This window comes from Vidua macroura, chromosome Z (assembly GCF_024509145.1).
Source record: "Vidua macroura isolate BioBank_ID:100142 chromosome Z, ASM2450914v1, whole genome shotgun sequence".
NCBI classification, from domain to species: domain Eukaryota; kingdom Metazoa; phylum Chordata; class Aves; order Passeriformes; family Viduidae; genus Vidua; species Vidua macroura.
Genome location: NC_071611.1, coordinates 64,707,085 through 64,724,680, shown reverse-complemented (window position 1 = coordinate 64,724,680; position 17,596 = coordinate 64,707,085). Strand labels below are relative to the sequence as shown.

At 41.1% G+C, this 17,596-nt stretch overlaps 1 protein-coding gene across 2 annotated transcripts in view; it reads left to right on the top strand.

The window, feature by feature from the left end:
* Positions 1-484: 484 nt before the first annotated feature.
* Positions 485-17,596, top strand: part of SLC12A2 (solute carrier family 12 member 2) — a 52,351-nt gene continuing 35,239 nt past the window's right edge. For both annotated transcript variants that reach the window (XM_054003409.1, XM_054003408.1), the window contains exons 1-2: positions 485-1,227; positions 16,749-16,868. In XM_054003409.1, the coding sequence (XP_053859384.1) occupies positions 727-1,227; positions 16,749-16,868 (621 nt within the window). In that variant the 5' untranslated portion in view covers positions 485-726. The remainder of the gene's footprint in view (positions 1,228-16,748; positions 16,869-17,596) is intronic.

The following is a 17,596-nucleotide window of genomic DNA, read 5'->3' as shown; positions in this document are numbered from 1 at the left end:
AGGGGAACTGAGAGGATCTGGGGGCGTGTATGGGAGGTCCGTGGTGCATGAACGCTCCGGGGGTGTCTGAGGGGATCTAGGGGTGTGTATGGGAGGTCAAGGGTGCGTGAGGGCTCCGGGGGTGTGTTCGGAGATCTGGGGTGTGTATGGAAGGTCCGGGGCTGTGTGTGAAGGCTCCGGGGGTGTGTGAGGGACCGGTGGGTGCCTGAGGGCTCTCGGGGGCTCCCGACGGGTCCGGGCTCTATGAAGCACCGCGCGGTTCCGAGCGCCCCAACGCTCCTCTCGCGAGAGGTGGCGGCGGCCGGCGGGGCCGTGCCGGGCGGGATCGCAGCGCGGCCCCCCCGCCCCTCCCAGCGCCGCCGCGGGGCGGATGCGGCGGGGCCGCCATAGTGCGGGCAGGAGGAGCCGCCGCCGCCCGGCTGGGGACGCGCTCCCGCCGCCCCCTCCGCCGCAGCCGGGAGCGGGCGGAGCCTGCGCGGCGCCGCCGGTTTTTTCCCCCCCGCATCCCTCCGGCCGCGCCAGCCGACGAAGCGACCGCGCTCCTGCCCGGGCAGAGCGGGATCGGGCGGAGGCACCAGAGGCACCGTCACCTGGCGCTGCGGCGGGGGCGGGGCGCGGCGCTGTGTCTGCGGCAGCTCCGGGGCGCTGCTCGGCCGCTTAAAGCAGAGGAGCCGCCAGCCGGGAGGGGCGTTCGGAGCAGTGGCGGCCGCAGAGCGAGGGGAAGGCATGGAGGGCAAGGAGCTGGCGGCCGGGTCCGCGGGGGATGAGGGCTCCAAGGATGCGCTGGGCAAGCCGCTGGGTCCCACGCCGAGCCAGAGCCGCTTCCAGGTGGATCTGGTGGCCGAGGGGCCCCGCAAGTCGTGCGGGGACATCGGCGCGGTGGGTAAGGGAGGCGAGGAAGCCAAGGGCAGGTTTCGGGTGAACTTCGTGGACCCGTCGGCTGGCGGCGAGAGCCCCGGCGAGCCCGGGGGAGGCAGCTCGGAGGGCGGCAACGTGAGCGGCGTCCAGAACGGCGGCGACACGGTGATGAGCGAAGGCAGCCTGCACTCGGGCGGGCACCACCACTACTACTATGATACCCATACCAACACCTACTACCTACGCACCTTCGGCCACAACACCATGGACGCCGTGCCCCGCATCGACCACTACCGGCACACGGCTGCCGACCTGGGCGAGAAGCTGCTCCGGCCCAGCCTGGCCGAGCTGCACGATGAGCTGGACAAGGTGAGAGCGGCCCCCGGGCTCCCCCGGCGCCCGGGGTGCGGCGGCTCCTCGGAGCGTGTCGGCAGGAAAGCTTAAAAAAAAAAAAAAAAAAAAAAAAAAAAAAAAAAAAAAAGCGAAAGCTCGCCGAGCCCCCAGCAGGCGCAAATATCGCGCGTGCATAGCTTGCGTCTCAGTTCTGTTATATTTTTTTTTGTCTTTTCCTGACGCAGTGGTATCCATCCCCCCACACACACGTGCTTTTGGGAGATGGTCCCCCAGTGCGAGAGATATTTAGAGCCGTAGGTCTGTAGTCCTCGTCACCGAGCGGCGATCTCTTACAGGTTTTCCACTTCCAAATCGCCTCGAGCAGATAGGGTATTGATTCGGGGGCTCGCCTTGGGAATTAGTGCGGGAAGGGGAGTGAAAACATTTGGTAGAGACGCTAAAAAAAAAAGAAGTAAATAAATAAGGATGCGCTTGCTTTGTAGCGGCTGGAGGTTTGTCTCTGCGTCTCCGAGGCAGAGCCCGCTGGATCCGATGGGATCTGGATCGGATGCTGCTGGATCCGCACAGGCACAGATCCTGAGCGAGGCTTCCCAAGGCTGCTCGGTGGCTCCTGTGCCGCGGTCAAGGCTTGAAAAATTTCGGAGCTGTGCGTCTCAGGCTTTTTCTATTTTGGACTAGGAGTCCAAAATGTGTTATTTGAGACGAGTTGACAGTGAGAGCCTTCTTTGCATTGCAGGCTGGCTTGGCTAGAAGACCAGCTTTAGCTGAACGTAAAATTAATTTCCTAGACTTTTTTTTTTTTTCTTTTAACTATTGTCACTAAACTAACTCCAGATAAAGATTAAGCTCTTGCAGTACTGTTTTCTCACAGTTTGAGAATCGGTGTATGGCTGTGCTCGGGAGCCAGTGTTTTAAGTGAGGTCTTTCTCCTGGGTTTAGGGAAATAAAGAAACGCATGAGCCACATTCCAAGGAAGTGAATATTTTGTTTCCAGAACTTTTTTTTCATCCCACTTTTCACTCCTTATAGGTGGAGTTCCATGAGGAAATGTGTGTTCTTTCCAGATTTACCTGTTTCACACCATTATTAGGCTGCTCAGTGCATCAGCACTGATGTGTGGGGTTTGGGGATTTTTTGGGGAGTGGTGGTGATTGTTTAAGTGTATTTTTGACACTGAGTGTGGAACTGTTCCAATAGAAATAACTGGTTGGTGTATTACAAAGATACCTATTTGTGACATCTGAGATTAGATGTCAGATTTTAATTACTAACCATAACTGCAAGTTACTCCTGCCTTCCAGGTTCTCTTTTGATGGACCTAAATGATGATATGTGGTCTGATTCTAAGTTAGTATGAAATCAGAATTGGCAATTACTGCCATGTGTTTGGACTTGGGTAAACTATAAATAAAACACATATATGTGTGCTCATAGTACATGTGAAACCACAGTGGTTTTCTGTCCTGCTGCTCCCCCAGATTTCTGACTCCTGGTCCATGATGGGATGACCAGGTGTTGGATACTCAGCTTGTAAGCAGAACATTTCTCGAATTTCTGAGGTTGGCAGATAGCTTTTTCAGTGTGTTAATATTGCAGCACTGTGGAAAGCTCTTTGATACCATTAAGATATTTCAGTGCAGAATATAACGTATTCTGGAAATACAATTTCTAAAATTGTAATTTCGTTATTAAGAAGAAATTAATGACCAGGAATTTTCTTTGTAGTCTGTGGCATAGAGGAGTGGTAGACAACCTAATTACAGGATCATTATCAAAACAGTTTCATAGCGAGTATTAATTAAGTCAAATTATTAATTTCTTAAATGACATTAATTCGTTCTGCAGTGGGGATAGATGTACATGTGAAGATACTTCTTTTTTTAAAGCCATGCCCTGTCTGCTTGGGCCCCTCCTCCCATCAAATAAATATTGGGGTGGAATATGGAATTTTGGTTGCATTTGATATTAAGTATTAATTTTTAAAGAAGGTCACAGTGTCAGCTTCAGACTTTTAAGTTGAAGTTCAGTGGAGTAACTCAAGTGTTCTATCACAGGATGTTTAATGTACAAAGCAATTATGGTGTTAGCAGCTACTTAGGCTTATAAGAAGAAGGGAAGCCATTATTTTTGCTTCCAACTAGCAAAATACTTTCCAGATAAAGCTGTGAACACAAAAGCTTTTAATAAGGGTGTGTTCTGCATGCTAATAGCATCAGATACCTACATTCCTGGCAATCTCGTGTCAGTCTCATGAGAGTATGAAATACAGCCCATCTCTGATTATGTACTTGGTTTGTGAACACAGAGCCCTGATAACTTTTAAATCAAGAGGATGCTGTACTTTTATGTGGAAGATGTTCTCAAAGCTGTTGTTCTTTTTTTTACTGTTTCCAGGGGTCTTCCTGTCTCCATTCTCAAAGTGACTTCAGTTCCTGCTGACTAGCAGGTCTCTATTGTTGAATAATTCTGTGCATTTGGGAAAGTAACTTGAAGAATTAACCTTGCTCTTTAGCTGTGGGTTTTGTACCAATTTGTCATGTACAGTATGTCTGAGCAAGGTAGCTGGTACGTCCTAGTACCCTTTACATGAAGTTTGCACAACCTATTGTTGTGCCTCTGCTCTTGACCCAGTGCATCAAGAATGGCAGATACTTTGTGTAAAGAATGATCCAAAGCTGTTTACCAGCAGTATGGTTCACTGCTTTGAATGCAGCTATTTTATCCAGCAGTTAGAGTTCGTGGTATTCCGTTTGCTTTTAATAGGTGAGGCAACGTTGGAGCATTGTCGATGCCAGTGCCAATTATAGAACAGATTTTTTCCTTTAACTTTGTTTAGAAGCTTCATCTGTCTAACACTTCTACTGATTCTGTTCTCACAGAAAAGCAGTGTTGGAAGAAGAGTGACTGTTTTGAGGAAGACAGACACACATGTACTGGAGGGATCCCATTTCACAAGGGTTTGTCCTGCAGACCTAGTGGGATAGGTGTTTGTGTGGTCATTCCAGCAGTGTCTTTTCTCGCAGGAAAGGGATTGTTCTTGAAACTGGCTGTGGAAACACAGCTGAGTGATGCTGCAGTACTCTGAGGTGGATTAATTGCATAACACTGGTCCTGGTTGATCATACTAAACTCCAGGTGAGGGATGTTGTCTTAGTATGTCATTGGCTGCAGATAACTAAGGTGATCAATCTGTTCCTTACCCAGTTGGTATGTATTGATTTCTCTCTGCTTTAGAGAGATGAGAAAGAGAATTTGGTGATGCTGTTGCAGTTGCTGTCTTATAAAGGGAGTATGTTGGAGGAGCTCTGGTCTCCAGAGATGTTGAGGTGAGAGGATGTTTATTAGAAAAGAAGTGGGAGGGAAGTCAGCATACCATGGCATGCAGGTTTTTGTTGCAGTGGTGTCCCCTGCCCTCTTGAGGGGGATCTGTCTTCAGACCATGGGAGGATAAAAAGTATTCTTTTCTTAATTTTTTTTCCTGTCTTACAGCTTTTCTTGGGTCAGCTACATCTGTACATAAAGATACAGCCCGTAGAAATCCTGGACATGCCTTTGTGCTCCTCAGTTTATCAATACTATGTCATAATATCACAGACCTTATTGTTCTGACAAATGTATACTGTTAGGGTATTCAGACCTGCACACTGTAACCCACTGAAATAGTTTTGTATTTTTCTGTGTAGCATTGAGTGAATTGGGGAGGTGATGGTTTTTCCCCTTAAGACTAGATCTCGCTGTATTTGAGTGGTTCTGATTTGATCTTTGTGCAGTCCCTCGCAGCTGTGGTGAGTGGATGTGGTGTGAGCCAAGCCCTCTGCTGGCAGCTCTGCTCTGCTGTTTGTTAAATACTCACTGGGAGCACTGACAGGGTAAGGTACTGATTTCAGAGGAAGATACATCACCTTACACCACCTCCACTCCACCCCCATCCGGATCAAATTATAAATCAAAACAAAAAGAAAAGCCAGAGTATTTAAAAACACAAGTGTCCTTTGCTTCCTGCCACACAAAAATCTGTGCACCTGTCATTTGAATTTGGAGACAGGTGTAAGAAAAAAGGTAATTACTGGTAGCTCTGATACAAATTAAATTTTTTTGTTTGTTTTTACTCAAGCTGGATGACTCTAATTGTTCTCAGTTGTCTTTCGGGCTTTGTTAATTATTTTCTCAAACACTGCAGTTTTTCCTCTGACCTGATGACTTCAAATGTTTAACATAAGCACAGTGAAAAGGTCTGTGAATGGCACTGCCTTTCTAAAGAAAATTTATTCTGTCTTGAGAATGTTGAACAGCTGCTGCATCTCTAATATTTGTTTGGTTATATTTTCTTTCAGTTCGTGGTTTATGTTTGCTTAGCCTCTAATGAAAGTAGAACTCGGGAAAAGATGCATAAAAGGGTAAAAGATGATTGTAGGATATCAAGTTTAGTTGACCTTGTTATGTAAGGTCTGTCTTTAGGAGCTCCTTCCTTCCCTCTCACAGAAGATTGAGACCCTCTTGCTGATGGTTTTTATTGCACCACCTTGCTGAATCTTGTCTACAGTCTGGAGCTCTTTCTTTCTTCAGTTCCTGTTATTTTTAATTTAAATTACATTTCCTTCTTGCTGTCCTTCATATATGTGAGTAGAATTTGAAGTTCACTGTACTAAAATTAAACAAGAGAAGCTCTCTTAGTCTTGGTCTCGGTGCTGTTGTATGTCCCAGAAGCCTATAATTGGTAACTGTTCTTTCATCAGTTTTAAACAGCAGTGACCTTAATGCACCTGTACTCAGTGAGGCTTTACTTGCGTCATGCAGAGAAATGTTTTTATGCTTTTTCAGCCTGTGTTGAGAATCCTCAGTTTACTTACCCTGATACCCCATTTAAGCACAACTATCTTTATCAAGGAAAGAAACAGTGTACTGCTCTCTTTGCAGCAGTAAATAATATTAATGTTCCAGGGGTTGTATTTTATAAAGACCTTGTATAATTTGTATTTTTATGTTGCTTGATGCTTGTATCTCTTGAATCTTTGATAAGTCTTTAGTCCAGAATGGAATGCTAAAAAACATGACATATGTTCAGCAAACTGCTAATATTGTTCTTGCTACTTTTTTTTTTCCCCCATGTCCCGGGGAAGCTGGAAATAACTGAACCTTTAGCAGCTTATATAGCTCACAGCACAAGTGTGAGCTATATAGCTGAAAGGAGTCATCTTTTTGCTGTCACAGATCTTAGTTGGATCTGATACAGATCTGATCTGGTTTACAGAAAGCCAACACCCCCCTCAGCTGCAAAATCTTGCACTGCATATGGTGATCCAGTTCCCTGATCCAATACTTAAGGGTTCTCCACAGTCTTTTCACTGCACACAGGCATCAATAAAAACACTTGAGTGTGCACTCCTAATATAAATATATTAATTTACTTTAAAATGTTATATATATGTGCTACTGTACAAATAATGTGTATAGTGCAAAGTAAAACTTAGAGTGATATAAAGATGAAATTCAGACTTTCTTTTTTCTCTTTATTAACTTTACAAAAAAAATGACACACTGCCAGTGGACTGTTTTAGAAATGGTTAAAGAGGAAAGTGCTGCAGAATTCATCTTCAGATTAACTTTTTTCCCTTTTGGTACTGTACTTGATTAGCCCTCAAATGATTTTCATTCTTGAAGCACATTCTTGGAGGGGAGGAGCTTGGCAAGATCAGTATCTTGGAGTAATTTAAACCAATGTACTGCATCTTCTGTTGGATTCTTCAGATTTTTTCCTAAAGCCTCATATAATACTCATTTATGAGCAGCCACAAACCCATTTTCTCCACTTCTTGGTATAAGTAATAACAGTCACACTATGGTCATTGGTTACTATTAAGAATTTTTTTAATTAGTTGGCTTCAAATTATTTGCCTTTCAGAGTTTTGGAAGCTATCCAGTTTTTGCAGTTCAGGTGCATGAACAGTCTTGGTTTTATTTCTGCACTTACCCTACCTGACAAACTTACTGACATTTCATTTATGTATAAAAAGTAATCTTGGAGGTATTATCTGTAAACTCGACTGATTTAAGGATAAGGTGATAAAAAGAGCAAAGAAATTCTAAAAAAATTAAGTTAAAGCTCAATTTTAATAAGAGGGGTTATCTCTTGCATCTTCATTTCGCTAGTTAACTTCCCTTCTTTGAATCCACTGCTCCTACTTCAGATGATTCAGTTGTTTGGGTTTTTTTAAATTCAAAGAAAATAGCTCTGTCTGTTTCAGCTGTGAAGGAACTGTGATGCTAGTCAATTTGGTCTGTCAGTCTACATGGCAGAGACTCCTAAGACTATTCTGAGTAATACTGCCTTTGAACTGTAAGCAGTTTGGCAACTTTGGCTGAAATGTGGTGCTAATCTGTGTGAACATACCATCCCTGCTCACTGCTGGCTCAGGGGCTGTGTTGTAGCTGCATTCACTATTTCAGAAGATGACATTAAAAATTCAGGTGGTACTTAAATGATTTTTTTAGGATTACTTCAATGGGCTTTTTAGTCTGTCGTAAGCCAACAGGTAAAATGTAATTTTTCAGGAACTTATTATGTTGGAGCTAGACTTCTAATAGAAATGGGTTATTTTATTAGGGTTTTGCTATTGCTGCATTTGCTCCTGTCTCCTACTTCTTGAATAGAAAGTGCACCATGTTTTGCAGAAGTAGATGAAAACCAAAAGCTGTTAAAAGCAAGAATGCCTCAAATTAACCTTCATTTTTGGGTGGAGGATAGATGACTTGTGTACTGGTTTTGGCTGAGGTGGAGTTTATTTCCTTCCCAGTAGCTGGTGTGGGGTTCTGTTTTGGATCTGTGCTGGACACAGGGTTGGTAATTGAATTTTTCTTTTTGTTTTTGCTGGGCATGACTTGCACAGAGCCAAGGTCTTTCCTGTTCCTCCTGTGGCCACACTGGTGAGGAGTCTGGGGATGCATGTGAGGCTGGGAGGGGACACAACCAGGACAGATGACCCAGATTGACCCAAGGAATGTTCCAGGCAATGTGACATCATTCTCCGTATAAAAACTGGGGGGGAGAAGAAGGAAGGGGAGTGATGCTGTTTGTCTTCCCAAGTCACTGTGATGTGATGAGACCCTACTCTCCTGGAGGGGGCTGAACAGCCCTGCCCAGCCGTAGGAAGCGGGGCATTAATTCCTTGTTTTGCTTTGCTTGTGTATCTGGCTTTCCCTGGTGAGCTGTCTTCACCCCAACCTGTGAATTTTTACCCTTCAGTTCTCTCCCCAGTCCCACTGGTGGGGCAACGAGCAAGTGCCTGCTTGGGGCTGGGCTGCTGGGATTGAACTGTGATGACTTGGAAATCTGATGTGTCCAAAACAGCTTCTTGACAAGACTGAAATGGATTCTCCTTTGTACTTAATAGCAGAACATTGTATTTCTTGGACTGCACTTGAGTATGCTAAACTTCTCTGCAGGAGGCTTCCTGATTGGATTTACTTCAGCTCTTATGCAATCACGTGCTGCATCTGTTTCATTCTGGAGTGTATCAGGCTTATGTGTTTCAGATACTCGTGTGAAAACCACCTGTGTTCAGAGTCTGGATCCACTTTTCCTGTGAAGTGTGGTTTCTCCTTCCAGGACAATGGATATCCAAAGGAATATTGCATTCAGTACACAGTAAGGAGTAATTCTGTAGATCATTCAGAATGCAGTGGTGGTTCTGGGAAGAGTCATACACATCAGTGCAGAAATGAAGGTGCATTCTTCAGGTGTGAAGTAGACTCCATGTATTTCTTTCCCTTAAATTGAAGGGATTGGTTGCCCCTACCCTTGTGCAGGAAGTCATGCCTCCTGCAACTTTCTGTTAACCATAACTGGAGAGACTGGAAAAGGAAGTTTGGGCTTTTTTAGGGGGAGAAGTTTGATTTTTTGGGGGTTTGTTATGTTTTGTTTTTGCAGTGGCAAACCATGTTGACTATTCCTTGGCAGGAAGGCCTTATTTTAGGTACAAAATTTCTGGGAGTGCAGACCATAAGCCTTGTGAGTCTTCCCCACTGCAGTTACTGACCAAAGGCCTTTTCTTGTTTGTTTCTAATTTTCATGATCAGTTTGCCCAGAATTTTCATACCATCCTGTGCTTAGGAGGGATGTATGAATCAAGATGTAAAGATGTGGGGAAGTTTTCTTTATTTTGCAAAGTGCTCTCATTATTGAATTAATGTTTTTTTCTGGAGGGAAAAGCAAATATTTATATTTCTGATGGGATACTGGTCTTGCATACATCTGTAGATGACATCTGTAGATGCCAGCAAAACTTTGCTGCTTTATCACATGTCAAAACTGCTTCAGAGGGATGTAGCCTTCATGCAGTAAGCTTAAGAGATTTGTCAAGAAAACCGTGTTCATGTAAGACATTAAAATAGTCCTAGTCTTCATAAACAAATCTCCTGTTTATCCTTTGGTAAGTATACCACCTTGAAAGAAAGGATTTATAACTAAGCTGCAACCAATTGCCTGAGTAAGTTTCCTGATTGTCTTGCTAACTTATTTAATACATCATACTACATGTAAAGAGTTGGGGGAGTGAGTGGATGATAATCTCTTTAAAGTAATTAAAGTAAAAATGGCTTTTAAAATCATTGTATATACAATATATATATGCACATACATAAAAAAACACACTTTAATGTTTCTCTATTAAAAGCAGTGTGCAAGACAGAAATACAAGCTGATGGCAGAGACACACAGCTAATCCTTCAGTTGACATGTTAATTGCAACTATAAATTTCTTCTGTTTAAAATTGCTCTGCTGCAATCACAGTACAACACTCTTTAATTTCATCTTAAGATAACATTAACATTCAGTGTTTGATGCAATCTCTTTTAAAATCTCTGGAAGTGGATGCCAAAGGCATTTGCTACTATTTTTTAAATGTATAATTGTAGAGAAGGTAATATAGTCAAGGCACTTAAGTTTTGGTCTCTTGGCTGCAAACCTACAAAGAATTTCCATTGATTGAGGTGAGTAACCAATGATTATAGCTGTTCATGTTTGATTCCAACGAATCCCAGGTTTTAAGAACTGACTGTGTTTTATTGGGCCATTTATCTCCTGCTGTTCTAGGTAACTTCTGAATGCCATTTAATGGCTTAGTGGGCTTTTTTTAAGTTATGACTGTAAAGACCCTGGAGTGGGAATTATGGCAAATTTGCTAATAGAATTTATAATTAATTCCTGTTTGTACCTAATATGACTGCTGAAATTTCTGAACTGCTGTCAACAGCAATGACTAGTCTTTGTTCCCTGATAGTAGTAATTTTTTTTTAGTTAGTTCTTTAAAGGAAATGCTAAGAAGGTGTTAGGCAGTCTGAGGTGTCTTGATCATGTCTTTGTGCCGTGGTCTTTTTTTCTGTGTGCTGCCTGACTGGGTTTTTTCCCCCACTGGGAGCAGTGCTGATCAGTCAAGTTTCCCATATAACTCCTGAAAAACCCAAGTATCTGAATCTGTTTCGTTAGCTTGGTAAACTATTTTTAACTAATAAATAATCAGAAATCTGTCAATTACTCCAGGTGTTTTGTGGAAGATACTGTCTTTCTGAGTAGCGGTTTCTAAGTGAGGGGTAATCCTGTCTTGAGTACCAAAGATTCAGACTCTTACATCTGTTTTAGAGCTTACACTTTCATTCCTCTTTCATCAATATGAGGCCAGTTACAAAGCATTAGTTGAGAGTTGTGCCTGCTTGTTCTTAGTTTCCATATATGTCACCATCGTTATTCCAGCAGAGCACGACTAGTTTACAAAATACTGACCAGTCAGATTCATTTTTAAGAGAATGTTACATAGAGTAAGATATTTTAAAAGTCATTACCTGCAATGCTTCCTCCCTTTGGAGTTGCTTGTTTCCCTTACAGGAAACAAAACCACTTGAAAACTGTCAGACTTGGCAGAGGTGTTTTCCAAGTTTGGTGTTAAAAACTCAACGGTGATTTGTAGTTTACGAGCAAAGTTAGAAGTAGTATCCCAGCCTCTCTTGAGAAGTGATTTCCTGAAAAAATGGTTACAAACAGTAGTAGGTGTCACCAGCTTGAGTCAAAGATTGGTGAAAACTTCTATTTCCTCCTGCATATTTAAGTACTGAAATATTCTGGACTCTAAGGCAACCAAACTCAAGGCTTTTCTTGATAAAGGACTTACCATAAGACTGTCTGGTGTCCCTGGACAACAATATGCTTAAAGCCATTCAGTGGAGATTTAGGTGTTTTGGAAGGGAAGCTCAGTCCTCTTGATCTCTTTCACAACTATGTGGATAAAAACATTAAAAGACAAAAACAGCTTATCAAACTCACCCATATACAAAAGCTGGGAATTTTATGACTACAATTATCAGCATGCTGCAAAAGTAACGTTTAAAGAACAGATTCATTTGATATGGCTTGGTGTCCTTCAAACAACATTTAATACCTAGCTTATTATTTGTTCTTTATCAGACAGCATCACACTTGTACTAGTACACACTGTTTTCAAAAGTTCTGTTATATCAGAGGTAAACACCATAGCAGCAGGATTATTCTGTGCAGTTAACTCTATACGTGAAATATATCTAGAACTTCTAAAATCTTTTATTCAGCTCCTTGGAAGTGTCACAAGTGGTGGGAGCTAGAGTCCAAAAGTTCATTTGCTCTTTCAAGAAAAAGATTTTTGGTAGTGTTTAAAAATCCTTTGAAGTGTTACCATCATTGGAGGCAAAATGTCTAGTAATTCTTACATAACTTGATAGCTTTCTTTATTCTGTCATTTTTACTGTATCTATGCACTGGCTGTCCTTTAATTAGAAAAGAAAAAAAAGCAAAATAAATGTTTATAAGCTCTTTTTTTCATATATGTTTTGAACTGTGTTAATTCTGAAAAGAATAGGTTTTGTAGCCATAGTCTTAATAGCGTGCAGGTCTGGAGTTGGGATATTTGGGATTATAATCTCTCCAAATGATTCTTCCTCTGTTGAGACAGATGGCATGCTGCATCTGGATCAATACATTTTACTGCTTCTTCCCTTCCACAAAATAAGAAACATCTTAAAATGGCAATGCCTGCATTGTTTGGGAGATGGAAACAAGAAATTGTGGTTGTAAGGGCTACTGAACAGGTTGGTAGTAGAGCTGTGAGCCACAGTGAAGGACTGCAGATGTGTGAGAGAGCATAGAATTGTTCTGTCAGTACTCTCTGGGCAAAGATGGTTCTCTGGGTAGCTTCCTTTATTTTTTTTTTTTTCTGTTCTCAGTAAGCTTGAGAGAGCTGTGCTCAGTATCAGAATACAGGTATGTAATCAGAATAAAAGTATGTATCAGGGTATAGTATCAGAATTTGGAAGGCAGGTACAAAGCAGTTTTAAGTGTAAGCATCTTGATTAGATGTAGTGGAAGGCCATTTTTATATTCTTTGCAGAAGCTGCAGCTTGAAAAGATTAGCCTCTTGATTTTTAGCAGTATGATAATATAAACTATTGAAACCAGCTTCAGTACTGTATCCTGCCAAGACGAGAAGAAGCTGCTGTTGTGAAGCCTTTCTAGGGAGTTTGTGTGAGAAGAACCTCATATTACATGGTATATGTTAAACCTGTAATTGGCCAAGCTTGAGGAATGGGAAAAGCAGTTAAACGCTGTAGTCTGACGTGCTTCTCTGGCCTCCTGTTTTTGCACAGGACTAATAGCAATGGGAGGGATTAGCTAAAGAAGTCAGTGACTACATGGAACACACCAAGTCAGGCAGTTCACAGTGACAGAAAATAGACTTATATACAAACTTGCTGGTGGTCCTTCCCTTTACTTGTGGCTTCCAAGTTGTGATTCTTGAAAATACTTCATGTGTGTTTATTCTGGTATTACCTCATACGGTGCAACATAGCCCAAGTATGTTGCCAGTAAGATGGGATTTAGATAAGTTTACCACAAAAAAAAATTATGCTGCATGACATACACCACTATCAAGAATTCTTAAATAAAGCAATTTTTATTGAACTTTTTGATGTGCCAGTGTATTACAGGCTGTGTGTGAAAAATCTCAGATCTCTTCTACCAAAATACCAAGTATTTTCTCGTTACTAATCTACTTCTAATAGATGTGGAGGCTATTCACAGTTGTCACAAATAACTTACTGTTATGATCCAGCACTGGAGATGAAATAGTAGATTATCTGTGTAGGAGCAGAAATTAACTGTTTCTTGTCTGAAGTCCTCTCAGTGTATGATAGAATTGTCAGCTTGTAAATACATGTTATTTTCCTTTAACAGCGCAAATTAACACCATGACTATTTCTGGACTGATTATTTTGTTTTAAGAATTGCATTAATAAGACTGTTTCTGATCTGAAATTCTAAACCCGCTTTTCTTTCCCCTTTTGTTATACCCCCACCAAATCCACAGTGTGTTAGTGTTTTTTACTGTTTATGAAGATCTTATCGTACATGTATTGGCTGTTCTAAAATAGTGCTAGGGCAGTTTTTTCCATTCAGTGTCTGACTTTAGTAGAAGCATTGTTTCCTCATGAACATGAGCATGAAAAATACTACGCCTGCTTGATTTACAGCTGGGACCACAGTGGTGCTTTCTTAAAATCGCCTTACAGGGCTGAACTTGGAGCCTTCTGGAGTGAAATTCTTTTGTGCCCACACTCTGTAATATGTGTTCTCAGTGCTGCTTTATTGGGCACCCACCAGCACTGATAACCAGGAATAACCTTTCAGTTATTACATTTTGCTTGTGCCTCAAAATATTTTCCTAAGAAATATTGCATGGTGTGGAGAGACAAGACACACAGAACAAAACTTTCCTGTGTTCACAGTGTGCAGTATCTTGGAGCTGATCTGGTAACTGATAACTCAGAATACCAGTCGTGACCCATTATCTCCTCCCCAGAACACAACAGGCTGAGCTATGGGCTTGTTTGAGCAGTACAGTAAAACGTGTAGCTGCCACATGGTGGTTGAGGTTTTGGGGTGACCGTTGGGGGTCATGTTGGCAACATGTGTAGGTTTTACCAGTACTTGGCCCATGATGCTCACATGATGAATTATGTGATCCTTTCTTAGACTAGATACAAAGGTATTTCTCCACCTTCTTACCAAACCTGAACTTGCAGCAAACAAACTCCAAACTTGTTCAAAAAAAAAGGCATTAACCACTTTATTCACATTTCACTATTTTAAGACATGAAGATAAAAGATGCCTCCTCCTGTTCCTTGATCCTCCCTGAGCAGTCTTCTGAGAGAACAATTTTGTTATTACAGACATGATGCATGTTGTTGTAATAGCAGATGTTATCTAATGTTGGCAAGTTTTTTTGGCCAAAGCTTAAAAATTGTTTAGATAATTTGAATGTAACTCCTTTTATGTAATGGCTTAAAATAGAGTTTGTTCCAAGTATAATGCGATGATTTTCTGTGAGGAATAAGAATGGGTTTTATATGAACAAGTAATAAGTGGTTTTACTGTCTCATGCTTGATTTGAGGTTTTGGCATAGTTATGAACATGTTTATAATCTGCCCCTTGTTTTAATGCAGCTTTTTTTTTCCTGTTTGTTTCCTCCACACTTCTGAAAGAAGTCATAAAGGGATACATTAATGCTTATTAAATTAATTTTTACATTTTATTCTGCACTTCTAAGCTATTGGAGCAGGGTAGGTGGTTGGCTAATCCTCTTCTGGCATGAGCCTCAGGCTTGAGTAGGAGATGTTTTCTTAGTTCTGGTTCAGGCAGGTCAGCATTTCTGAAATGTAGCAGCATTGTAATTCTCTTTTTGGTCCTCACTGTTCTTCTTACCACTCTAAATGATTATATGCCACTACTTGATTTGGCTTGAGTGCCTGAATACAAATAATCAGCAATCAATAGATTCATCTGGTGAAAGGCTACACAAATCTCCCAAGACTTACAGCCATTAGTTCTATCCAGGAAAGCTGCAGTTCAGCAATCTGGATAACTCCTGGTTGGGTTTCTGTTTGTCCTCTGTTTAGTGTATGTAATACATACACACACATGCATGGAGGAATAAATATGTAACTCATAAGATGGCATCTTTTTTTCTTTTTTTTTTTTTTTTTTTTTAATTGTAATCCCTTCTGGAGCCAATATAATGTACTCTTTAAGAGAGTAAACTGTTAAAGGTAATGATCTGGAAACTGATCACGATTTTGCATAACAGTGGAAGGCTTGTGCCTTACGATCACCAGATGTGTTGCAGGTGTATCTGTTTCTGTGAGAATTTCATAAATCCACATCGGTGAGAGAAGCACTGGTATGAATCTGTGCTACTGACCTTTGGATAAGGTTGACATGATCTTTTTTTTTAAATCTGGTTTGTGTGTTTATTGCTGATTATAAGAGCATATGGATGACATCCTTCATAACTGACAGGGTTAGAAATATTTCCTCTGGACCCTGTGCTGAGGCTATAGTTGGTACTCATGTATCAAGAGTAGACAGATTTTGGTAAAATACCTCACTCTAATCTTTATTAGTCTTTGCCTGCATACACTTAAAAGCCTTATTTGTTTCCACTCTATTTTGTGTCTTACTTAGCAAATATGGGTTTACCTCATTGGGATTGAACCTCTAATTGGTCAAATGTTTTCTAAGCTCTGGGATGCAGGCTGCTTCACAGTATGCTGCTTAAGCTGGTTTATTGAATATTGTTCAGGGTCTTTCTAGTGTATCCATTCTTAATACTTGTTGCCTTGGATAAACTAACAGCTTAGAGTGCTTCTTGCTTTCTTACAGCAAGTGTAGGAAATCCTTGAATTTAAATCTTCTGGTGTTTTCCTCGCTTGGCAAAACAAAATTGCCTTTTAAGCAAGCATGTATGTGTGTGTATACACATATATTTTCAATTTACACTTAAAGTTGAGATTTTCTGCATTTTTGAAGTTGAGAGTTGAATTGTAAATAAAAGACATAAATTGGCCTTTGTCCATGGGACTGATGTTTTCTCCATCTGTGGTCCTTCTCATTTAAATGGAGAGCAGTGTTGGGAAGAGACTTCTCTTCCCTCCTTTTCCCTGAAATGCCAATCTCCCATAATTCTTTCTGGCAGCATCAGCTTACAAAGAGTAGTAGAATAGTTTACAGGGAAATGAATAATTTATTTCCTGAAAAATTGATCAAATGACAGCTAAGTCTGAGCTACAGGAAATGCTACAGCAGAGACCAGCAACTTGAGGTAGAGCAGTCTGTGCTTTCAGATTAAGAAGTAAAATTTCTTGTGCATTTGAAATCTTCAGCTCTTTTTCTACAGACCAGGTATTTGACTTTTTTAGGGATCTGGAACTAATTCTTGAATATACTTCCCACACTGGCTGTTAATGGTTTGCTCTTGTAAGTTTGTTTTACATTCCTTTAAGTCAGAGATGTGCGTCATGCAAGGGACATAAAGGAGCAGCTCAAAACTTCTGCCATATAATTCTTTTTATTTTTCTGTTTACACAAGATGGGGGTTTTTTTACAAGATAAGTTTCACCTGCCCACTCTGCTCTGTCAGTCACACAAAATACAAACCTTTTTTGTGTTTTCCAAGGAGCCATTTGAGGATGGCTACGCAAATGGTGAGGAGGGCACACCAGCTGGGGATGCAGCTGCTGCTTACACACCTGACAGCAAAGGGGTGGTCAAGTTTGGCTGGATAAAAGGTGTGCTGGTAAGTTTGATATATGGTTCTTCAGTTTCTTACAGGTGCTAGTCTATTCTTACAAATTTTTCCAACCACCTTCTTTGTTGACAGGCATTGTGAGAGTGTAGTACAAAGATATGTATGAGAGGTCTGATAAATGCCATAATTTTAGGAAGAGCTGCTCCTATTTCACCTGAATTTTAAGGCAATAAATACTTAATGGCTTTAATTCTTAAGGGTTTATGGTTTCTTAGCACAGGTTTTGAGAGTTTTTATGTTGCATGATTTCCAAGAAGGAAACAGATACTGTAGTAGAAAAATACATGCTGTACTTCTGTGGTTTGGAGAGGTTATCTCCTTTGTTTTTAGGGTTGATATATTACTCTTTAGGGAAGTGAGAAGTCCAAGATCTGTTTTTAGTCTCCTGTCTAAATTCTGTACAATGCAAACTCTGTTTTTACTGAGATCTAAGAGTTGCAAATACAAGAATTTGAAAAAAAAAATGCACACCTCTCCATCCTGTTATTGTGGAGATGTGTTGTACAGAAATGGAAAGTTGCAGCAGGGTTTTTGTTCTTTTAAGAACAGTAAGTTATGCTGTTGCTTTAGTGCTTTTTTTTTTTTGAGAGAGATTTGTGGGAGAGGCAAACTGGGGTTTTAGACCTCACAATCATCACAGACTTCTACCTTATTATAAGTCATATATTCTGTAGTGTGAATTTTGGATCCTAAAGGTTAGGGTCTAAATTATTATT